Consider the following 24,858-nt stretch of genomic DNA (forward strand, 5'->3'; position numbering starts at 1 on the left):
AGTTTGCAGGCTGCGCCATTTCCAACCCGTGGTGGGCAATGGTAGCCGACTGAGAGCATCCGCACAGTTCTCGGTGCCTGGCCTGTGGCGGATGGTATAGTTATACGCTGATAGCACGAGTGCCCACCTTTGTATGCGGGCTGAGGCATTAGTATTTATCCCCTTGTTTTCAGCGAACAGGGATGTGAGGGGCTTGTGATCGATTTCCAGCTCAAATTTGAGGAGAACAGGTACTGATACATTTTCTTTACCCCTTTCTCAAACATGCTGTAGGCCTCTCGGCCTTAGACAAGCTCCTGGAAGCATAGGCGACAGGTTGCAACTTCCCCGCAACGTTAGCTTGTTGTAAAACACACCCGACTCCGTACGACAAGGCGTCACATGCTAGCACAAGTCTTTTACACGGGGGTTATACAATACAAGCAGCTTGTTGGAGCATAAAATGTTTCTGGCTTTCTCAAAAGCAATTACTTTTTTTTTCCCCCATACCCAGTTCACACCTTTGCGCAATAACACATGTAGGAGCTCTAAAAGGGTGCTTTACCCTCGTAGGAAGTTACCAAAATAGTTGAGGAGTCCCAGGAACGACTGCAGCTCCGTGACGTTCTGTGGCCTGGACGCGTTCTTGACAGCCTCTGTCTTGGCGTCTGTGGGCCGAATGCCGTCCGCCGTGATCTTTCTCCCCAAAAACTTCACTTCTGTTGCCATGAAGACGCATTTCGACCGCTTCAGCCCTACACGATCCAGTCGCTGGAGGACCTCCGCCAGGTTTTGTAGGTGCTCGGCGGTGTCCCGACCTGTGACCAATATGTCGTCCTGAAAGACCACCGTGTGTGGTACCGACTTGAGTAGGCTCTCCATGTTTCTCTGGAAGATCGCTGCAGCCGACCGAATTCCAAACGGGCATCTGTTGTAGATGAACAGTCCCTTGTGCGTGTTGATGCAGGTGAGATTGTTGGCACGTGTAGAACTGATACCTTGCCATCAGCACGCTCTCCCTTGCGTTAAGATGCTCCCAAACCAGTGTACACAGCTCCTCATACAACTTATCTGTGGGTTTCACCGGAGCCAGAAGATTCTTCATGAGGCTGTAGGTCGGTGCCTCGCAGACTGTGAGGAGGACCGCTCTCCTTTTTGCAGCGCTTCCTTCTCCGTCCAACTCGTTGGCTACAAAGTACTGGTATGCCGTTCGACATAGGCTTCCCAGTCCTCACCCTCCAAGAACTTCTCCAGGATGCCCACAGTTTGCTGCATCTTTGCGTTGGATTCGTATTCTCGTCGGCAGTTATTGTGTTCCTAAAACAGATGAGACTGCACACAGGGAGGTTAAAGCAGCAGTGACCTCAGTCTTTAACAAGACACTCCAGAGTGAGGAACAGGCCTTAGGGGCCGGCTTATATATAGTGCTCCCAAGGGATGCTGGGATCCCTTCGGACTTCAGGGGATGAGCTCCCTGTTGGTGGAACATGGGAGTGCATGCTTTACAGACAAACAACATGTCCCACCCCACAGTACAAGTCGGTCCCACCCCACAGTACAAGTCGGTATTCAAATGCAAACTCCAACCAACAAACAGCACATATATAATGTTTGGGGGGAGGACTATTTCAACACAAACTGAACATTGTACGATTGTTGAATAAGCTTTTATTCTGTCTAGTTCCTTGCTCCCAGGCAGAACGAATGTTTAAGCCGGTATCATTTTAAAAAGGTGCATTTTATGGTCTGCTTCTATGAAGTAGAAAGTTTAATAGAAAAATAAATTGCATCTGAAATCAGATCAATTCTAAAAAAGGTACATCGGAGACATATTCCATTCGGTCACTTTGAAATAAACACCAGAGCCAGAATATTTGCAGCCCTTTAACTTTGGCTATTAAGTCACCGAGTCATCACAAGTTGTGGCCTTGGAAGGGACAGCACAGGAGATAAGTGACAGGCAGGGACGCAGTTAGCATTGATAGCTTGCTAGATTTGCCAAATAATCTTCTGAAATGTTATACTGGGCACTGCACTCCCATCTTCAGTCTCCGGTGAAGCCAAGTGCCACCAAAATGTACCAGGTCTAGAAGACAAGTGGTTCAAGGGTGAATTTAACAAGCAAGACTCTATTAAAATAGTCAGAGCTTTTCTGCACATTTCGGGGGGGGGGGGGGGGGGGGAGGGGGTGCGTGGGGAGGGGGTGTCATCTCACAATAAGTGCCTCAAGGAGGAAGAGGCACATGATTCATTTGGTAAGAGGTGACCAACAATATTTACAGCTGGCATCAAGTCAACTTCTCATTGCCAAACAGCTGTTAAGAAATTAAAGTCAGATCTTCTACTTAGACAGTCCCTCGGTTCGAGGATGACTTGCTCCCACGCCAAATAGGGATGAGATCAATGAGCTCACAGGTGTTTCAATAAAAGACCTCATATTCCGGATCCCGGATCCTGAAGGGTGGAAGATGCCTGTGCGTGGATCTTTTTTAACGTGGGGTGGCTGTTGCACACCAGCCATCACACGGGCTTGACAGAGCTAGGTCTTGGTCCAGTGGCAAGGATTACCCAAGACAACTGGAAACCAGCTCTGCTGCATGGACCGAGTGCGCTGGCCCGTGCTGCCCCTGGGCTCACACCTCTGCTGGGCCTAGAACTCACGCCTCTCCTGGGCCCCGATCACGTCCCTCTGCAATCTCTCGCTACTCCTCCGCCCCGACCTCGCCGCTCCTGCTGTACCTGCCCACGCTCCAATCAGTGACCTGGGTTATGGTGACGTTCAATCCAGTCACTCTCTGTCAGATAAGTCCCTTATAAAAGTAGCACGCATTGGGCCCAAGTTTCGGGATGCGCCGTTTCCTGGACGCCCGTTTTTTGTCCCACAAAGTGTGCCTAAAAAAAACTCACCTATTCTCCGGCTCCCTGCAGGTCCTCTGGAGCTGGGCGCGGTGCAGCACGAGCTGTGGGGGGTGGAGCCAGGTCCCTGCGCTGAAATCAGTGCCGGGACCCCTGCACAGGCGCGCTACAGTGGGTGCCCGACCGACCGGACCCAACTCGACCTCTGCTTCCCCCCGCCCGCCCCCCCCCCCCCCCCGGCGACCCGACCTCTGCTCCTCCCCCCGGACCCGACCCGACCTCCGCTCCACCCCACCTGGCGACCCGACCTCCACTTCCACCCCCGCAACCCGACCTCCGCAACTCTTACCCCCCCCCCGATCTCCGCGACCCTCCCTCCCCCCTCAACTCTCTCTCCTCCCCCCCCCGCGATTCTCTCTCCCTCCCCCTCCCTCGACTCTCTCTCCCTCCACCCCCCCCGACCTCCGCGATTCTCTCCCCCCCAACCTCCACGACTCTCTCTCCCCCTCCCCCGCGACTCTCTCTCCCCCCCCCCCCCCGATCTCCGCGAACCCCCGCCGGACCCAAGACCCAAGACCCGATACCCGACGCCACCTATTTGTAAATCCAGCCCGAAGTTTAGGGCCCAGCCATTCAGCCTCCTTCTCTCCCTCCCCTCCCCTCCCCTACCCTCCCCTCTCCTCTCCTCTCCTTCCCTCCCTCCTCCCTCCCCTCTCCTCCCCTCCCTCCCTCCCCTCTCCTTCCCTCCCTCCCATCCCTCCCCTCCCCTCCCTCCCCTCTCCTTCCCTCCCCTCTCCTTCCCTCCCTCCTTCCCCTCTCCTTCCCTCCCTCCCTCCCCTCTCCTTCCCTCCCTCCCTTCCCTTCCCTCCCCTCTCCTTCCCTCCCCTCTCCTTCACTCCCCTCTCCTTCCCTCCTCCCTCCCTCCCTCCTCTCTCCTTCCCTCCCTCCCTCCCCTCTCCGTCCCTCCCCTCTCCTTCCCTCCCCTCCCCTCTCCTTCCCTCCCCTCTCCTTCCCTTCCCTCTCCTTCCCTCCTCCCTCCCTCCCTCCTCTCTCCTTCCCTCCCTCCCTCCTCTCTCCTTCCCTCCCTCCCTCCTCTCTCCTTCCCTCCCTCTCTCCTTCCCTCCCTCCCTCCTCTCTCCTTCCCTCCCTCCCTCCTCTCTCCTCTTCTCCCTCCCTCCCTCATCTCCTCCCTCCCTCCCTCCTCTCTCCTTCCCACCCTCCTCTTTCCTTCCCTCCCTCCCTCCCTCCTCTCTCCCTCCCTCCCTCCCCTCTCCTTCCCTCCCTCCCTCCCCTTCCCTCCCCTCTCCTTCCCTCCCCTCCCCTTTCCTTCCCTCCCCTCTCCTTCCCTTCCCTCTCCTTCCCTCCTCCCTCCCTCCCTCCTCTCTCCTTCCCTCCTCTCTCCTTCTCTCCTTCCCTCCCTCTCTCCCTCCCTCCCTCCTCTCCCCCTCCCTCCCTCCTTCCCTCCTCTCTCCTTCCCTCCCTCCCTCCCTCCTCGCTCCCTCCCTCCTCCTCTCTCCTTCCCTCCCTCCCTCCTCTCTCCTTCCCTCCCTCCTCTCTCCTTCCCTCCCTCCCTCCTCTCTCCTTCCCTCCCTCCCTCCTCCCCCCTTCCTTCCTCTCTCCTTCCCTCCCTCTCTCCTTCCCTCCCTCCCTCCCTCCTCTCTCCTTCCTTCCCTCCCTCCTCTCTCCTTCCCTCCCTCCCTCCTCTCTCCTTCCCTCCCTCCTCCCTCCCCTCTCTCCCTCCTCTCTCCCCTCTCTCCCTCCTCTCTCTCCTCTCTCCCTCCTCTCTCCCCTCTCTCCCCTCACTCCCTCTCTCCCTCCCCCCTCCTTCTCTCCCACATCCCTTCTCCCCCTCCTCCCCCTCCCCCACCCCCCTCCCCTCGCTGTCAGAAACACAGAGTGAGAGACAGACACACAGACAGACAGAGAGATAGAGACACTGACAGAGACACACTGGGCTCGGGGGGGCGTCCCAGGACGCTGTTGGAGGACTCCCGGTGCTGCAGTCGGTAAGTAGAAAATGTTTTATTTATTGATTTTTAATTTTTTTTTTATTAATTGTTTTTGATTGATTTATAGGTTGATTTATTGATGTATTTATCATTTATTATTGATGATGGCTCTTTATTTGTAAAACTGAAGTGTTTAATGTTTGTAAACTTCCCTTTAAACCTCCCCTCCCCCCCCCCACCCATTCCCTACGCCTGATTTTCTAAGTGTAGACAAGGTTTTTCTGAGCGTACAAAAATCTACACTTACTCCATTCTAAGTTAGTTTGGAGTAAGTTTTCACTGCCTAAACTTTCAAAACGGGCGTAAGTGGCCGGACACACCGCCTTTTGAAAAAAAAATCTGTTCCAAACTGAAACTGTTCGAACTGACTAGAACTGGAGCAAACTAAATGCCGAGAATTGCAATATCTAAGATACTCCATTCTAAACCAGTTGCTCCAAAAAAACAGGAGCAACTCAGGCCAAAACTTGGCCCCATTGAAACTGCACAGAAATTTGAGGATTTTAAGAAGTTCACAAAAGATGTAAAATCTATTAGTCTCAAAGATATGTCATTGGTCCTCAGTGGGCAAGGCAAAGTGCTTGCCTGCACACCAACATGGAGGCAGCCAATGTGGATTCAGAAATAGTGTGGGAGAGGAGGAAGAGGAGTTTGACATCACAAAGCTCATCAAAGACTAGGCTTTTAAGTCGAGTAGTGGAGGCAAAATCTTGTTTATTGGATTGTGGTGGGGAGAAGAGAAAATAGTCTTTCCATGTGAGTAAAGTGACCTTAATCTGTATTGCTCTTGAGATTCAAAAAAGGATCAAGATAGAATTGAAAATGGTCAGTTCAGAATGAGTGACTCGGCCCCAGCCAAGTTTACACGTGTACAATACAGATAGGCAAGAGATTGATGTACAAGATTGAGGATAGATTGACAGTGAGGAACAGTTCCTTGAAGTGAAGTCCAATACAAGATTTGAACAGGAGAAAGCACATTCCAATTAGTACAGCATCAGTGAAGGGCTTTACACAAACTGCTGCAATGTTTAACAGAGAATGTTGCCACGGGCAGGGAGTTTGGAGAAACTCCGTACCCAGGCAGAGATCCCACACTGGTGCAGTCCATATTCAAAGACCACGCCCTGAAGCTCATGGTCTACCCGGGTGGATGGACAGGCCACCTTGCCCCAGGCTCAGGAGTCTTGACCAGGCACTCGGTCCCAAACAGCTTCTGCAAAGCGGTGACCACTGGGAGGTCCTCCTGGCACTTCACCAAGACAGCCGGCAGCCCGGAGACCCACCCAGCCTCACCGCCCCAACACACCCGGAACCTGGCCACAAACACCCACCACCCCACCAACTGCATCCTCACTCCTGACCAGCACCTGCCCCAAGCCAGCCCCTTTAATAGGGGGATAGGCCACTCCGGGTCCCTGAATGCTATATCTGCACGTGCTCCATGTGAATGATTTAATTCGATTGGATTATTGATGTCTGCTAATTTCCTGCTCACACCTGTTTGAGCTCTTAAAGGCAAATAGCCTAATAATAATAATTAAACTGTACAGGCTTAAGCGGTTTGTTCAATGTCTCGGAAACAACAACAAATAAACATCCTGCACTCACATCCTCAGAATCTTCAGAGAATTACTTTTGAAATGTAGTCACTATTGGCGCACAGCAATAGTCCATCAACAGCAATGAGATAAATGTAGGGTTAGTCTGCTTTTGGTGGTTGAGGGATTGGTGTTGGCTACGACCACTGTTCTTCAAATAGTGCCACGGGGCACAGGGACGGATTAAGGGTGCCTCGGGCCCCGGGCAGTACCCTGGCCATGGGCCCTCTACTCCCATTCATATCCTGCAGTAAGTGACATTAGTGAGCTAAGTCACAGGGCACTATACTGAGTATTTATCAGGTCAAGGTCAGGTCAGGTCTACATCTCAGGTTATGTTCTCATTGATACTATGGCAACACTCATTTAATATTTTATTATGTTTCCAAACAATCAAACCAATACCTTGATGAAACCCTGTATAAACAGTAAACAACAACATTTTAATTTTTTTAAATCCTTACAGTTTGAAACTAAATCAACAATGATAACAATTTAGAACAAGACAGTGCAATTTTTTTGGAAGACCATCATCTGTCATTTACATTCCATTTTCTCCACAGAGGCAATACAAGAGTAATGTTACATTGGTCTTTTCGTAGATTTTTGTCGGCGAAACCCGTCAATGATTTTCGAGAAGTCAAGTCCTCTCAGTACTTCGCTCTTGATGCTCAGGATTGAAAGACTATTAAGTCGATCTTGTCCCATTCGGTTCCTGACCTCATCAAACGATCCGTTTTAGTTTCGAGAAGGACTGCTCACCACTTCAATTTGATACCATCATCGACAGAATTATCCAAAAGAGCTATTTCAATGTTAGAAAAGGTTTGGGTGAGGGCGTGTGTATTGGTCCATTCTCAGCTCTGCTGACTTAGTTTCTTTGACACAAATTGAGGTTTAAAGCTCTGTTGAGGATGCCCCCCCCCCCCCCCACTTGGTAGTCTGTCGTATCCAACAAAGCCGTTGTTGTGCTAATCATCAATGGCATGTGACTTCAAGTGGCTGTATAGGCCAATTCTGGATGCACATAGTCTCTTGCACGACGGACAAGGGAAGTTCGATGTGCCTGATGCTGACAGTACTGCCACCTGATGTCGTCTATCTCTAGTGTCCCGCAGACGTTGACATCGGCTTTCTTCGAAGGTCTGGCAAGCAGTCATCGTGAGGGTTCGCCACTGAATTTTATTAGCTGCTGCATTCTCGAGTGCCACAGTACTGGAGGTTAGCCTTAATGCAATCTTTACAGCGCTTGCAGGGGCGCCCCTGGTGTCTTCGGCCTTCACAGAGCTCGCCGTGAAGAAGCTGACAAGGGATTCTTGACTCATCCATGCGGATGCCATGTCCAGCCCACCGGAACTGGGCTCGCATGATCATCACCTCGATGCTAGTTGATCGTGCTCTCTCCAGAACCTCAAGGTTTGACACCCGGTTTTGCCAGCGTATGTGGAGTATAGATCTGAGACTGCGCATGTGGAAAGCTTCCAGCCTTTTGGTGTGTTGCCTGTAGGGTGTTTAGTTGACAGTCGGATGTGGTGGTGACTCAACACCTTAGTGCGCAAGCGACCAAGCGCCTGGCTGGCTTTACAGATCCTTGCATCAATCTCCTTGTCCAAGGACCCGTCACTTGATATGGTGCTGCCAAGGTACTTGAAGCTGTCCACTGTCTTTAGTTGTATACTGCCGATGGAGACTGTGGGAGCAGGTGCTGTGGTGCCAGGGGCAGGCTGATAGAGAACCTCGGTTTTACTAAGGCTGATGGTTAGGCCAAACAGTTCTGTTGCCTCAGCAAATTTGCTGAGTATGAATTGTAGGTCACTCTCTTTGTGTACCATGAGGGCGCAGTTGTCAGCAAAGAGTGCCTCTAGGATGAGTCGTTTCCGTACTTTGGTCTTTGCAGCAAGACGGCGGAGGTCGAACAGCGAACCATCTAATCGATATTTCAGGTAGACCCCAAACTCCAAGTCTTTTATGGCATAGTTCAAGATGCAGATAAAGAATAGGTTGAACAGAACTGGAGCGAGTACACAACCTTGTTTTACTCCATTTGAGATGGCAAATGGGGCCGTGGTTGTGCCATCTGAGAGCACTTCACCTGTCATGTTGTCATGAAACAGCTCTGTCATGTATTTAACCATCTTGCAATGACATAGTCATGTAACTGTAATTCATGTACACTGTACCTGTACCCTAGAAATGCACACCCTGACCACAGGGGATGAACTTGCGGGAGACACTCCTCACCTGGGTTTCCAGGTATAAAAGGGGAGGTTCCACCCAGCGTCAGCATTCCTTGGTCCTGGCAATAAAGGTGAAGGTCACGGAATGACTGTGTCTGATATATCAATGCCTCGTGTGATTTTGTAGTCAGGTGCAGGGACACTACATTTGGCTACGAGAAACGGGAATCACCGAACCACGAGGATGGTCACCGATGCCACAGAGGAACGTTACTGTGTGGGTGAGGACTGGGACGACTTTGTGGAAAGACTCCAGCAGAGCTTTGTCACAAAGGACTGGCTGGAAGAGACAGCGGCAGACAAGCGGAGGACGCATCTACTGACCAGCTGCGGACCACAGACGTATGCGCTGATGAAAGACCTGCTCGCACCCCAAAAGCCAGCGGATAAGTCCTTTGAAGAGCTCAGCCAGCTGATCAGTGAGCATCTCAAGCCGGCGAGTAGCGTACACATGGCCCAGCACCGGTTCTACTCTCATCAGCTTCGGGAGGGTCAAAACATCTCTGACTACGTGGCGGAACTGCGGTGCTTGGCCAGTCTTTGTAAGTTCTCCGATGCCTGCAGGGGGGAGATGTTAAGGGACTTTTTCATCGAGGGCATTAATCATGCTCGCATTTTCAGGAAGCTCATAAAGACTAAGGACTTGACTTTAGAAGGGGCAGCATTGATAGCTCAGACCTTTATGGCAGGGGAAAAGGAGACCAAGCTAATTTACACACGCAGCCCTGGTCCAAACGTAGTGATGGACCAGGGAGTTAACATGGTGAACGCGGCTCGGGACCCCGCAGGTAGGCAAGGGCATTTCGAAACCGCCCAGGCAGCAACAGGCTCTAGGGTGGGCCTGCAACAGGACAATGGAAAGGGGATCGGCAATTCACGCCATCTCGAGAAACAATGCGCCCCGCGATGGGACCATTAACACCCACCATCAGAAACAGCCAAATGCGCAATCAGAGAGGAATGCCTGGTAATAGTCCTTTTGTTAACAGCAATCTCAGTTCATGTTGGAGTTGCGGGGGTAGACACTGCGAAAAGCTGCAGGTTCCAGCAATATACCTGTAAGATTTGTAATGTCAGTGGACACTTGGCCAGGATGTGCAAAAAGACAGTAGCGAGGCTAATCTGCGAGACAGAGGAACCAGACGAGGGGTGAGGCCTGGGGTTAAAGCCATAGATGCTGAAGTTCAGCGGGTTCATGGGGCTGACGTCCACACCTCATACACTAAAACGCCACCCATGATGATGAAAGTCTTACTGAATGGCATCCCGGTGCACATGGAGCTGGATACAGGAGCTAGCCAGTCACTCATGAGCGCCCAACAATTTGAGAGACTATGGCCACACAAAGCTAGCAGGCCCAAACTGGAACGCATTGAGACGTAGCTACGGACGTACACCAAAGAGATCATCCCAGTGCTGCTCAGTGCAAACTTGGTGGTAACACATAATGGATTACAGAACCGGCTGCCACTCTGGATTGTTCCGGGAAATGGCCCCGCGCTTTTGGGGAGGAGTTGGCTAGTTGAGATGAATTGGAAATGGGGGGGCATGTGCACGCCATTTCATCCGTGGAGCGAAGTTCATGCTCACAGGTCCTGCAAAAATTCGGGTCACTGTTTCAACCTGGTGTCGGAACGTTTAAGGACACTAAAGTAGTGATACCCATCACTCCGGACGCCAGACCAGTGCACCACAAAGCCAGAGCGATGCCGTATGTGATGCGTGAAAAAATTGAATGTGAACTGGACAGGCTGCTCAGAGAGGGCATAATTTCGGCCGTTGAATTCAGCGACTGGGCAAGTCCCATCGTTCCCGTCCTCAAAGCAGATGGCTCGGTCAGGATTTGTGGCGACTACAAAGCCACCATCAACCGAGTATCGCTGCAAGATCAATACCCGCTCCCTAGAGTGGAGAACCTTTTTGCCACGCTGGCAGGTGGCAAGCTGTTCATGAAGTTGGACCTCACTTCGGCCTACATGACTCAGGAACTGGCTGAAGAATCCAAGTTTCTGACTACCATCACGACGCACAAGGAATTATTTGTCTACAACAGGTGTCCGTTTGGCATTCGTTCGGCAGCAGCCATCTTTCAGAGAAACATGGAAAACTTGCTCAAATCCATTCCTGGAACCATCGTATTCCAAGACGACATTCTCATAACGGGTCGAGACACCGAAGAACACCTCCACAACCTGGAGGAGGTGCTACGCCGATTGGAACGGGTAGGCTTGCGGCTGAAAAAGGCCAAGTGTGTGTTTTTGGCCCCAGAGGTCGAGTTTTTGGGCAGGAGGGTTGCCGCAGATGGGATCCAGCCCACTGAATCAAAAACGGAGGCGATTCCCCTGACCCGGACCCGGCAACACGTCGGAGTTGCGATCATTCCTGGGACTTTTGAATTATTTCGGGAACTTTCTGCCGAACTTAAGCACATTGTTGGAGCCTTTACACATGCTCCTGCGTAAAGGTTGTGAATGGTTTTGGGGGGACTGTCAAGAAGGGGCTTTCAATAAGGCGAGGAATCTGCTGTGTTCCAACAAACTGTTGACTTTGTATGACCCCTGTAAAAAACTGGTCTTAACATGCGATGCGTCATCCTATGGGGTTGGGTGTGTGTTGCAGCAGGGTAACGATGACGACCGACTCCAACCGGTGGCTATTGCCTCCAGATCACTCTCCCAGGCAGAGCGTGGATACAGCATGGTCGAGAAGGAAGCATTCGCGTGTGTTTACGGTGTGAAAAAGATGCACTAGTACCTTTTTGATAGACAGTTCGAGCTAGAGACGGACCACAAGCCGTTAACATCCTTGTTGTCCAACAGCAAGGCTGTCAACGCCAATGTGTCAGCTCGCATGTAGCGCTGGGCCCTCACGCTGGCTGCATATGACTCCACCATACGGCACCGGCCATGCACCGAAAATTGTGCTGACGCGCTCAGCAAGCTTGCACTGGCCACCACCGAGGGAGCGTCGGAGCAGAGCGCCGAGATGGTCATGGCCGTTGAGGCTTTTGACACTGCGGGCTCCCCCATCACAGCCCGCCAGATCAAACTCTGGACCAACAGGGACCCCCTCCTATCCATGATAAAGAAATGTGTCCTGACTGGGGATTGGGAGCCCGCACACAGGGCGTGCCCCGAGGAAGTCAGACCGTTTCAGAGACTGATGGATGAGCTCTCCATCCAAGCCGACTGCCTGCTATGGGGCAGCCGGGTAGTCATGCTCCCAGAAAGGAAGGGAAGTGTTCATCAGGGAACTCCACAGCGAGCACCCTGGCATCGTGTTAATGAAGGCCATTGCCCGGTCACATGTATGGTGGCCGGGGATTGACTCAGACCTGGAACACTGGGTTCGCAGGTGCACGATGTGTGCCCAGCTGGGCAATGCCCCCAGGGAGGCCCCACTCAGCCCGTGGCCCTGGCCCACCAGACCATGGTCACGTATTCACGTAGACTATGTGGGCCCGTTCATGGGGAAAATGTTCCTGATCGTTGCCGATGCATACTCAAGGTGGATCGAATGCATCATATTGAACTCGTGCATGACATCCATCACCGTGAAGAGCCTGCGTACGGTTTTCGTGACCCATGGCTTGCTGGACATCCTGGTCAGCGACAATAGCCTGTGTTTCACCAGCCATGAATTCCAGGAGTTTATGTCGGGCAATGGTATCAAGCACGTCCAGACAGCACCGTTCAAGCCGGCTTCCAATGGCCAGGCGGAACAGGCGGTCCAAGTCATAAAACAGGGCATGCTACGCATCCAAGGACCCTCCCTTCAGTACCGCCTATCGCGCCTCCTACTGGCCTACAGGTCCCGCCCGCAATCGCTCACGGGAGTCCCGCCAGCGGAACTCCTCATGAAACGCACGCTCAAGACGCGGCTATCCCTCATTCACCCAGCCCTGGCAGACAATGTTGAGGGCAAGCGCCAGTCTCAAACCGAGCTCCATGATCGAAACTCAAGGGGTAGGTGTATAGAAATAGATCACCCGGTATTTGTTCTTAACCATGCTTTGGGACCCAAGTGGCTTGAGGGCACCGTAATTGGCAAAGATTGGAAATAGAGTCATGGTGGTCCGACTAAACAATGGGCAGACATGCAGCAAACACTTGGGCCAAGTAAAGACTAGGTTCAGTGCAGACACGGAGGAACCTGAAGAAGAGCATGAGATGGCACCCACACCACTGCCAGCAGACGAGCAACAAAGACAGCCCTCAGCATGTACAGTCCCTGCGGCCAGCCCGGACAGGCCGGAATCACCTCAAGTGACAGAGACGCACGCCAAGGCTCAGCCACCAGAGCCACAACTGCGGTGCTCCACGAGAGCGTCGACCACCTGACAGACTTAACCTCTGAAACAAAAAGACTTAAGGGGGGAGGTGATGTCATGTATTTAACCATCTTGCAATGACATAGTCTTGTAACTGTAACTCATGTACACTGTACCTGTACCCTAGAAATGCACACCCTGACCACAGGAGGTGAACTTGCGGGAGACACTCCTCACCTGGGTTTCCAGGTATAAAAGGGGAGGTCCCACCCAGGGTCAGCACTCCTTGGTCCTGGCAATAAAGGTGAAGGTCATGGAGTGACCGTGTCTGATATATCTATGCCTCGTGTGAGTTTGTAGTAAGGTGCAGGAATACTACAAGCTCGATGATGTGGACAAACTTCCTTGGACACCCAAGTTTCGTCAAGATTGACCACAGCGCTGCTCTGTTGACAGTATCAAAGGCCTTAGTGAGGTCAATAAATACAACGTACAGGTCCATGTTCTGCTCAATGCACTTCTCCTGCACTTGTCTGAGTGCAAAGATCATGTCTGCTGTGCTCCGACCAGGTCGAAAGCCACATTGTGTTTCTGGAAGATTTGCTTCTGAGACACTAGCTAAGAGTCGGTTCAGCACTATGCGGGCGATGATCTTCCCAGCAATGGACAGAAGCGATATTCCTCTGTAGTTGCCACAGTCTGCTTTGTTGCCCTTGTTCTTGTAGAGTGAAACTATCATCCCGTCACAAAAGTCCTGTGGCATGTCTTCCTCTTCCCAGATGCTAGTTATTATGTCATGAAAGGCCTCAAGAGTTGCTGGGCCTACTGCCTTGTAGATTTTGGCAAGGATTCCATCCTTTCCTGGAACCTTTCCTGTACTCATCTGGTTGATGGTTTTCTTTACTTCGTCCATGTTGGGAGGAAGATCAAGATCTTCTTTGATAGGTTGCTGGGGTATGGAGACAAGTGCTTCTTCGTTCACTGTTGAAGGTCGATTAAGAAGATTACTGAAGTGTTCTCTTCACCTCTCATTTATGCCAGTCCTGTCTTTGATCAAAGTGCTGCCATCTGCTGAAAGGAGTGGAGTAGTGCTGGGTTTTGATGGTCCATAGACTGACTTGATGGCGCTGAAGAACATCTTTGTATTGTGAGTTTCAGCATAATGTTCCACTTCCTCTGTTTTCGTCTGCCACCATTTATCTTGCATCTGGTGAAGGTCTCTTTGTGCTTTGTTCTGCATGTGTCTGCAGCGGTCCCTCTTGGAAATTGAGGAAGGGTCATTTTGCCATTTTAGATATGCTTTTTTCTTTTCATCCAGCGTCTTGCAGATCTCAACGTTGTTTTCATCGAACCAGTCTTGGTGTATCTTCTTTTTAAGTCCAAGAGTTGTCTTTGCTGAGTCTGTCATCATCTGTTTGAGTTTTGTCCACTTCTGTGTGGTGTTGCCGATGAGCGGTCCGTGAGACATCAGCATGTTATCGAGGTCATCCTGGAACTGCTCACGGTAGCACTGATGTTTCAGCCTAGCTGTGTTAAAGGCACTTCTGCTCGGTTTTGGGCGCTTGCACTGAAGTGGAGCAATGTACAGCTGGAGGGTGGATCTGACTAGACGGTGATCTGTCCAGCATTCTGCTCCCCACATGGCTCTTGTGATCTTTACATCCTTGATGTCTCGACTTCTTACAATGACATGGTCTATCATGTGCCATTGCTTAGCCCTGGGATGCATCCAAGTTGTTTTGTACTTGTCGGCCTGCCTGAATAGAGTATTTGCGATAGTCAAGTCGTTCTCCACGCACATACTCAAGAGAAGGAGACCATTACTATTTAATTTTCCTGTGCCGTGCTGTCCAATGACTCCCTTCCAGTGCTTGCTGTCTTTTCCAACTCGGGCGTTGAAATCGCCCAGGATGATCAACTTGTCCCCAGCAGGTGTGGACCTGACCAGTCTGTCTAGATCTTCATAGAACCTCTCTTTCATCTCATCGGGGCTTGGAAGGGTGGGTGCATAAGCACTTATAATGGTGATGTGGCACTTGGCATTCAGGGGGAAATGCAGTTTCATAAGTCTTTCGTTAATCCCTTCAGGCAGATTCGGAAACTGTTGCATAAGAGAAGTCTTCACTGCTATGCCAATTCCGTAGATCCTGTTCTCATTCTCTGCCTTGCCTTTCCAATAGAAGGTGTAGCCGCTACCTAGTTCACTCACGCAGCCCTCCTCTGTGAGTCTTGTCTCACTCAGAGCTGCTATATCGATGTTATAACGCTGCAGCTCTCTTGCAATAAGGGCAGTCCTTTTTTCCGGTCTTGTAGTGTCAGCTCTGTCTAAGAGTGTGCGAACGTTCCATTGTCCAAGAAGAAGTTTTCTTGTGTTATGAAGTTTTCGACTGTTGCTGTATTTTCGACCGCAGAATGGGTTGAACTGCCAGCCGTGGTATACTGGCCAGTTGATAGAAGGGCAGGCAATGTTTGGCCCACCTTTTCTAGGCCCCTCCCTTATAAAGGGTGAGCAGTGCTGTCCTAAAGATGGCTGCTCAGTCGCCTGGGGTGCTGCCGGGTTCCTCTGCTGCCCTGGATTCAGAGTCCAGCGACCACTTGCCCACAGGCCGCCTACGTGCAGGTTTGAGGCTGCGACTCCCAGTGATCACCTCCACCTGTCGCTTCGCCTCTCCCCCATTGCCGCAGGACTTGGTATGTTGGATGATGGTTTACACAAACCTGTGCATAGATGCTTTTAAAGTGGGAAGGCCGGTGCACTCTCTCCTCCGCAGAAGCCGGGTTTTAGTGGCCCAAAATTGGTACAACTGAAGACTGAGGATGCCACCAAGCTAGAAAACTGGATGAATTAACTTTCAATCATAGGTTCCAGATCTTTGGGATAGGAGCGGGCAAGATTTGTTGCGGCTTGCTTGATCTCAGGAGTCGAGAGAGCGGCTAGCTTGGACAGGAATCCAAACTTACAGTTGATTTCCTTGTATGCTTCAAGGCGAAGTTTCAAGGTACTGATTAGTTGATGAATGATGACAAGGAACACTTCAGTTTTGAATTCCTCCTTGGGTGACAGCACAGTGTTTTCAGCATCTCCATCATCATAGCAGTGGTTGCGTACCCGGACGCACCTCTGAGCTCAATTGTACTCACTGTGGCCACACAGTTTAACCCCTAGGTCTTCGAAGTCCTCAAACTCTGTCCGCTGGGTCTTGACAAAACGACAAGGGACTCGAGTAAGGACATCATGACATTCAGATTCAAGCGAGAGATTGGTCAGGTGAAAGCGCTTCAAGACTTCCAAATGACAATGAGAATAGCTGAATCCAGTTCACCCAATTTGTCAAGGATCAACTGAGCTTCATTTCGGCATTCAACTTTCTGTTCCACGTCAGTCGCCAGGGATTCCAACACTTTGCATATGGGAGTATAACCTTTGAGCAGGGCTGACACGGCTTCATACCTTGCTGACCATCGAGTAGCAGAAAGCTGTTTGACCACAGACAGCCATAAAGACCTTAGTTTTTCATTAAGTTATTATTTAAATGGAGAAAGATTGCAAAGTGCCGCAGTTCAGCGGGACCTGGGGGTACTTGTGCATGAAACACAAAAGGATAATATGCAGGTACAGCAAGTGATCAGGAAGGCCAATGGAATCTTGGCCTTTATTGCAAAGGGGATGGAGTATAACAGCAGGGAAGTCTTGCTAGAGCTATATAAGGTATTGGTGAGGCCACACCGGGAATACTGCGTGCAGTTTTGGTTTACATATTTACGAAAGGATATACTTGCTTTGGAGGCAGTTCAGAGAAGGTTCATTAGGTTGATTCCGGAGATGAGGGGGTTGATTTATGAGGAAAGGTTGAGTAGGTTGAGCCTCTACTCATTGGAATGCAGAAGAATGAGAGGTGATCTTATTGAAATGTATAAGATTATGAGGGGGCTTGACAGGGGGGATGCAGAGAGGATGTTTCCACTGATGGGGGAGCCTAGAACTAGAGGGCACGATCTTAGAATAAGGGGCCGCCCATTTAAAACAGAGATGAGGAGAAATTTCTTCTCTCAGAGGGTTGAAAAACTGTGGAATTCCCTGCCTCAGAGAGTTGTGGAAGCCGGGACATTGAATAAATTTAAAACAGAAATAGACAGTTTCTTAAACGATAAGGGGATAAGGGGTTATGGGGAGCTGAGTCCATGATCGGATCAGCCATGATCGTATTAAATGGCGGAGCAGACTCGAGGGGCTGTATGGCCTGCTCCTGTTCCTATTTCTTATGTTCTTATGTTCATAAAGCAGTCGCCAGTGATACAGAGAGAAAAGTGTACAACTTTTGTACAATGTCAAAAAATCTGATGATCACTGGGCTGCATTCAGCATTGTTTTTCCCCACAAGTTTGAGTGAGTGCGCTGTGCATGGTATAAATGTCGCATATGGGCATTGCTCTTTGATATAGTTTGGACACCAATGTATTTCCCGCTCATATTTGAAGCATTATCATAACATTGTCTGCGACAATTTTGTATGTCGATCCCGTTCTCATCCAGAAAGGCCAGTATTATTTCTGCTATTTCTTGTCCAGTATGACCGATTATCAGCAAGAACTTGAAAAACCTTTCCTCAGGACCTGATAGAGTATTCAAACAGGCTCATTTAAACAGACTGTGAAAATTCACAGACCCCCAAGTCAAGGCTGCTACATGCAGTTCGGCATGTTACATTAACTCATCAATCAACTTGACATTTTCGGACCTTGGGTAGCAAGCCAATTAAAATGTTAAAAGACTTTCAATTGAGCCAATAAGGTCAAAGAAGGCGAGTTCTTTTCTGTAAATTGATCCAGGTATAAAATACAGCCATTTTGACCATGTGTCTCAGTAAGAACAAAGACCTGGCTTGAAGCCAAGCAGTTTGTTGCTCTCTGCCAAGATTAAAAAGTTAAAACTACCATCGGAGTTCGTATTTCATTGGAAATTAAGAGATCTAACAATTTTGGCGCTGTGAACAGGATCGCTGAGGAAAGAAACTGAATTTTGGACATCGGACCTACATATTGAGGTAAGCACTCCTCTTTTTAAAAAAAGTCCTCGGTCAAAAGTCTAAATTCGCCTCTCCTTCTATGCGATTCCGAAAGCCTCCGGTTTGCGAACCCTCCGTTTGGTAGTCGGTTCGAGGTCCCATAGACGTCTAAACTTCGGCGGTGTGTTAGTTAATTAATCACCGACCTATTGATCGGCTAGCAAGCCTACGACTCGAGGCCCCAGTAAAGATCCCGAGTAAAGAAATGGCAGCAGGAGACAAGAACAAAGAATTGCCTACAAATGTTAAAGGTGGGCAGGCACCACCTGAAGTTTTGGTAGATTTAATTCTCGAACAGTAGAAAGAATACATAGAGCAACAATTCAACTTATCTAAAACCTGTATTAAGATCGAACAAAAGTACGGAAGCTCCAAAGGACAATGGTCCTTGGACGAGATTAAAAGGGTCTGGGGAAAAACGAGCCGTATGAAAAATAAAGAGCGAACTAGATGGTCCCTAGCGGTTATGGGCCAGATCCGAAACTGGAATGAAATTATAATGCGTTCCCAACATGATCGAGAACTGACCAGTACAAAGGATCAATTGCAAGCTGTTTGTGCACAGCTGCGACAGAAAAAGCTTAAACTTGAAAAGCTGGAAGCGGAAGTTAAAGATCTTAAAGGTGAAATTAAAGAATGGAAAAAATCATTAGGTCAAGAGACAGTAATAGGAAAAGGAAAATGTATTGATCAATTCCCAGGGTACCCATGTTTGGATAAATTAAAAGCGCAAACCCGAAGACACGACCGAGGAATAGATACGGTTTCTGAATCCTCTGACAATACAGTGTCGGAGGATGATGAAGAATTAGGGGTGCACTTTGCCCCGTTTAAAAAAAGATGAGTTGTAGTCAAATCAGAAGAGACTGCGGATGAGGGCGGAACCAAAAAAACAAAGAAAAGGCTGTATGCAGAATACTTAGCTCATGATCCGGCAGACCCAGAGAAAATTGATAAATGGTCCAAAGAATTGCCCAATCCAAAGAAAGGGGGAGTAAAAACGTGGGACCAATTGGACCGCTTAAGAAATATATATCAACTTCATCCCTGGGACGGAGTGCAAATTTTGACAATAATGGTGCCAAAAACACAGGGAAGAAAATTGCACGACAAGGTAGATGAAGCTTTGGGGCAGGATGAGCAAGAATTAGACGCAGGATGGGAGGCGATTAAACACTGGCTGCAAGCCTTCAGTCCAGCTAAGATCGACTGGGGAAAAATTGCAGCCTGCCAACAGAAAGGAACAGAGGAGGTCCTGGAGTATGACGAGCGGTTTAGATCCACGTGGCTAGAACATTCGGGTATGAATAATACGGATGAGGAAATGGATGAACAAGTGTTTGGACCCCTGAAAGCAGCTTTCGTGGCAGGTCTAAAGCCAGAACTGTCCAAAATACTTAAGGTAGTGTTACCGGAAGGTAGAGGAACTACCTTTGCAGCATTGGTGGATCGATGTAACCAATTAGATCGGGATATGGGAGCTAAAGTCCGAGCTGTACAGGCTATGGGATGGAAATCCCAGGATTCCGATAAACAGTTATTAGGAAAATTACCCGGAAAATGTCATTATTGTGGGAAAGAAGGTCACTGGGCCAAGACGTGCAGGGCAAAACAGAAAGGTCATGGCTGGGGAAGAGGACACAGCCAGGGATACAATTCAGCCAACAAGCCAGACTTGTCACAAGATAACGACTGACAATACAACAACAGAAGGAGTTACTTGGGATAGCAAAAAACGATTAGAGCCCACCCTGGCCCCCCTCCTCGCACTAATACAACAGAGAGGAGATGGGATATATATAACTATGAGGGTGGGCGATAAGGATGTGGACTGTCTTTTAGACACAGGGGCGGAATTAACATGCTTACCTCAACAATATGTAGACGATATCCTGCTAGCTTCAAACACGGAAGAACAGCATGAACAAGATTTACGAGCTTTGCTGGATCACCTTCGGCTGAAAGGACATAAAGCCAGCATCGACAAAGCACAAATCACCAAGAAGGAACACCATGGCCCCAGGCACTACCAATAGTGCTATGTAGCATTAGGGCAACCCCGAACAGAACTACAGGTCTAAGCCCATTTGAAATTATAACAGGAAGACCCATGTCGCTGCCAGGAACTATTGATTTAAGGAAAGCTGATGTTCACTTAATGAGTGACTCTTTGTTATCATACCGTCAGAACCTAACCAATGCTATTAGTTCCGTTTCCCAACAGGTATCGGCAGCTTGGGGTAATCCACCCGAAGGAGGACATGACATCATCCCGGGAGTCTGGGTGTATGTGAAAAAGTTGCATAAAAAACCTTTGGATGCCAAGTGGGAGGGACCTTATCAAGTGTTATTGACCACCCAGGCAGCTGTTAAAGTCCAAGGAAAGAAAGCCTGGATCCACGCTTCACACATTAAACGAGCACCCATAATTGAAGCTGAAATCTAATAAGGACAATTACTTTTTGCGAAAATGTATATATTTACTGTATTATTGATTGTCGGTATTATAGGCATAGGCCTACTTCTTACTAGCCGACCCTCTGCACCAAAGGGAAATAGTAGGGTAGCAAGGGAATTACATGTAAATACCTTTTTATATATGTCATACATTTATGCCAAACAAGGTAACATTTCTAGTTGTTGGGTGTGTGCGCATATTCCTATTCACTCAAAGGGAGGGATTCCCTTGAGGCCAGTTCCCTTGAATATCTCGGAAATGGCTGAGTGGATAATTAATCAAAATAAAACAGGCAATGCATTTCAGGATACGGAAAACTGGGCACGTAAATGGAAGTCAGCAGGTTACAATCTGACTACCTTTGAAGGGGGCTACCAACCGTGCTTCAATAATTCCAAACGGCCCCCATTTTTTGTTATCACTAATACAACGGGAATAGGAAGACCGGGGAAATCGGTCTGTCTGATTAGAAACATCAAAGGAGGCCAAAATATGGGGTATAGTAACTGCTTCCAGAATTATAATATAATCAAGCCACGGACCCGTCCAAACTGGGCCGATGTGGGAATTTTTAACGTAACGGGGATTCTGAATAAAACAGATGGAAAAGCCTGGACAGGCCTCGGAGTGTTGCTGACAAAGAAACAGCTAACATTCATTGCATATAATGGCACCTATTGGGTGTGTGGCCACAAGGCCTACCCTTGGCTGCCCCAGAATTGGATGGGATCCTGCTATTTAGCCTACATTGTGACTTATATGTATCATATAAAGTCACTGTCGGAACATTTACACCGTCCTAAGAGAGCTATCACAGAAACAGAGAGGTTCTTTGCCATCCTGATCCCTGGGTATGGGACCGCCAAACTGGCAAGGGAATCCATTAACATGGCATCCGTTGTGGAACGAGTAGCCAATGATACCTCAGAGGCCCTAGTTAAAATCAATGCAGAAATGGTAGCAATCCGCACAGTAGCCCTACAGAATAGACTTGCCCTTGATTACATCCTGGCTGAAAAGAGAGGTACTTGCGCCCTACTCGGAACTGAGTGTTGCACATATATCCCAGATAGCTCCGAAGAAATTACCCACTTAGCGGAGCATATCCAAAAGGAGGTAGAAAAACTTAAGCAACCCCCATCATTCACTTTGTGGAGCAGAGCCACTGAATGGCTAGGTTCAATAGGAACTTCATTGATGGAAGGTTTAATTCTATTTGTTGTAATTGTTTTACTTTTATATTGTTTGTTTATGTTGATTAAATGTTGTTGCAACCAGGTGGCTGTAGCTGCTGTCCCGCAGGTGAGACACCTTGCAGGTCCCAGCAGACCATCTGTACGTGGCACAGGAGTATGTTATGCTGAAGGAAAGGTTGTTTACTGGTTGAATTAAGATATTGATTTGGATTAAATTGGAATAAGGTTAATTAACCTATTAAAACCAGACTTCCATTGTGGCCACGATGGAACTCGGGTTGGTGTAAATTTGTGTGGAAGCTACTAGTCCGGACATGTGGCGAAACACATCAACTAATTTTAGAAGGAAACTCTATTAACATGTATGAAATTATTTTGTAGAATATTTAACCAGTGATGCCTGATGTTTTATGATTCAGTTTGTGAAAGAATCAAAGGGGGGATTGATAGAGTATTCAAACAGGCTCATTTAGACAGACTGTGAAAATTCACAGACCCCCAAGTCAAGGCTGCTACATGCAGTTCGGCATGTTGCATTAACTCATCAATCAACTTGACATTTTCGGACCTTGGGTAGCGAGCCAATTAAAACGTTAAAAGACTTTCAATTGAGCCAATAAGGTCAAAGAAGGCGAGTTCTTTTCTGTAAATTGATCCAGGTATAAAATACAGCCATTTTGACCATGTGTCTCAGTAAGAACAAAGACCTGGCTTGAAGCCAAGCAGTTTGTTGCTCTCTGCCAAGATTAAAAAGTTAAAACTACCATCGGAATTCGTATTTCATTGGAAATTAAGAGATCTAACAATTTTGGCACTGCAAACAGGATCACTGAGGAAAGAAACTGAATTTTGGACATCGGACCTACATATTGAGGTAAGGACTCCTCTTTTTTTAAAAAAGTCCTCGATCAAAAGTCTAAATTCGCCTCTCCTTCTACTCGATTCCGAAAGCCTCCGGTTTGCGAACCCTCCGGTTGGTAGTCGGCTTTGTCACCCATCAGACTAATCAGTTCTTCACAAGTGGGGAAGACAATTATGAAGTATGCCCCTTGTCTTTGTTGGTGAACCACTTGACGTGTTCAGCAAGAACTGCATCGTAGTTTGCGAGAACTTCCAACACATCCAGATAATTACCATTACTTGGAGACCCAACGATTTTGTCTCTGCGACGCAATGAAAGACCTCATTCACAGAGAAACGTTATCACACAGACAGCCCGCTTTAGCATCGTGTTGATGAGCTGGAATCTGAGCTTCAGACACTGCGACACGTCAGGGAGGGGGAGAGTTACCTGGCCACTGTGTTCCAGGAGGCAATCACACCCCTTAGATTAATTAATTTAAATTTGGTCCGTGGTCAGGGACAGGAGGGTGTGACTACAAGGGAGGAAGATATGGGGACCCAGGATGGAGTGATGGAGGAGCCTCAGCCCTTGCTCTTGTCCAACAGGATCAAGGCTCTTACTCCCTGTGTGGGCAAGAGCAGGGACTGCAGGGAGGGTGAGCAAACTGACCACAGCACCGTGGTACAGGGAGCCATTCAAGGAAGGGGAGTAAAAAGAAACGTGATAGTGGTAGGGGACAGTATCATTAGGGGGATAGATACAGTTCTCTGCAGCTGAGAGCATGAGTCCCGAAGGCTGTGTTGCCTGCCTGGTGCCAGGGTTAAGGACATCTCCTCAGGGCTAGAGAGGAACTTGGAGTGGGAGGGGGAAGATCCAGTTGTCATGGTCCATGTAGATACCAACGACATAGGTAGGACAAAGGAAGAGGTTCTGCTGAGGGATTATGAGCTGCTAGGGGCTAAATTAAAAAGCAGAACCACAAAGGTAATAATCTCTGGATTACTACCTGAGGCACGAGAAAATTTGCATAGGGTAAATAAGATCATAGTGATGAACGCGTAGCTCAGAGATTGGTGTGGGAGAAATGGGTTTTGGTTCGTGAGGCACTGGGCACCAGTACTGGGATAAGAGGGAGCTGTTCCGTTGGGACGGACTCCACTTGAACTATGCTGTGTCCTGGCGAATCGAATAACTAGGGCTGTAGAGAGGGCTTTAAACTAAATAGTTGGGGGGGAGGGTTCATATGAGCAGAAATGTTAAAAGTCAAAGAGCAAGGAGAAGGCAATAGAGCAGGATAGTGGCAGGGGAAATGATATCCACAGCGTGACAGGGACAGATTGTATAAAAATAAGAGTGGATCATAAAGTGGGGTCAAAGCAGGGAAAAATGGTAAAAAGGACAAAATTAAAAGTTCTTTTTCTGAATGCACACAGCATTCGTAACAAGATAGATGAGTTGACAGGACAAATAGATATAAATGGGTAGGATCTGATTGCCATTACAGAGACATGGTTGCAAGATGACCAAGGCTGGGATCTGAATATTCAGGGGTATTTGACAATTCGGAAGGTAAAGGAGGGGGGGTAGCTCTGTTAGTAAAGAATAAGATCAGTGCAGTAGTGAGAAATGATATTGGCTCAGAAGATCAAGATGTTGAATCAGTTTGGGGGGAGATAAGGAATAATAAGGGAAAAAGTCACTGGTGGGAGTAGTCTATAGGCCCCCTAACAGTAGCTACACTGTTGGACAGAGTATAAATCAAGAAATAATGGAGGCTTGTAAAAAAGGAACGGCAATATTCATGGGTGATTTTAATCTTCATATTGATTGGACAAATCAAATTGGCCAGGATAGCCTTGAGGAAGAGTTCATGGAGTGTATCTGGGATAGCTTCCTTATATTGCGGAACCAACTCGGGAGCAGGCTATCTCGGATATGGAACTGTGTAATGAGACAGAATTAATAAATTATCTCATATTAAAGGATCCTCTAGGAAAGAGTGACCATAGCATGGTTGAATTTCAAATTCAGTTTGAAGGTGAGAAAGTTGGATCTCAAACCAGTGTCTTGCTCTTAAATAAAGGCGATTACAAAGGTATGAAGGCAGAGTTGGCTAAAGTGGACTGGGAAAATAGATTAACGTGTAAGATGGTTGATAAACAGTAGCAGACATTTAAGGAGATATTTCATAATTCTCAACAAAAATATATTCCAGTGAGAAGGAAAGACTTCAAGAGAAAGGAGAACCAAGGAAGTAAAGGGTGATAACAAATTGAAAACAATGGCATACAAAGTTGCCAAGATTATTGAGAGGTCATTGATGAAGCAGCTGAAGATGGTTG

General features: G+C 48.5%; 1 protein-coding gene across 1 annotated transcript in view; it reads right to left on the reverse strand.

Moving 5' to 3' along the window:
* Nucleotides 1-2,023: 2,023 nt before the first annotated feature.
* LOC139278144 (uncharacterized) overlaps nucleotides 2,024-24,858 on the reverse strand; it is a 56,163-nt gene continuing 33,328 nt past the window's right edge. The window contains exons 3-6 of the mRNA XM_070896800.1: nucleotides 14,289-15,391; nucleotides 13,332-13,850; nucleotides 8,275-8,559; nucleotides 2,024-2,065 (exon numbers count right to left, since the gene is read on the reverse strand). Of these exons, the coding sequence (XP_070752901.1) occupies nucleotides 2,024-2,065; nucleotides 8,275-8,559; nucleotides 13,332-13,850; nucleotides 14,289-15,391 (1,949 nt within the window). The remainder of the gene's footprint in view (nucleotides 2,066-8,274; nucleotides 8,560-13,331; nucleotides 13,851-14,288; nucleotides 15,392-24,858) is intronic.

This window comes from Pristiophorus japonicus, chromosome 13 (assembly GCF_044704955.1).
Source record: "Pristiophorus japonicus isolate sPriJap1 chromosome 13, sPriJap1.hap1, whole genome shotgun sequence".
Taxonomy (NCBI): Eukaryota; Metazoa; Chordata; class Chondrichthyes; family Pristiophoridae; genus Pristiophorus; species Pristiophorus japonicus.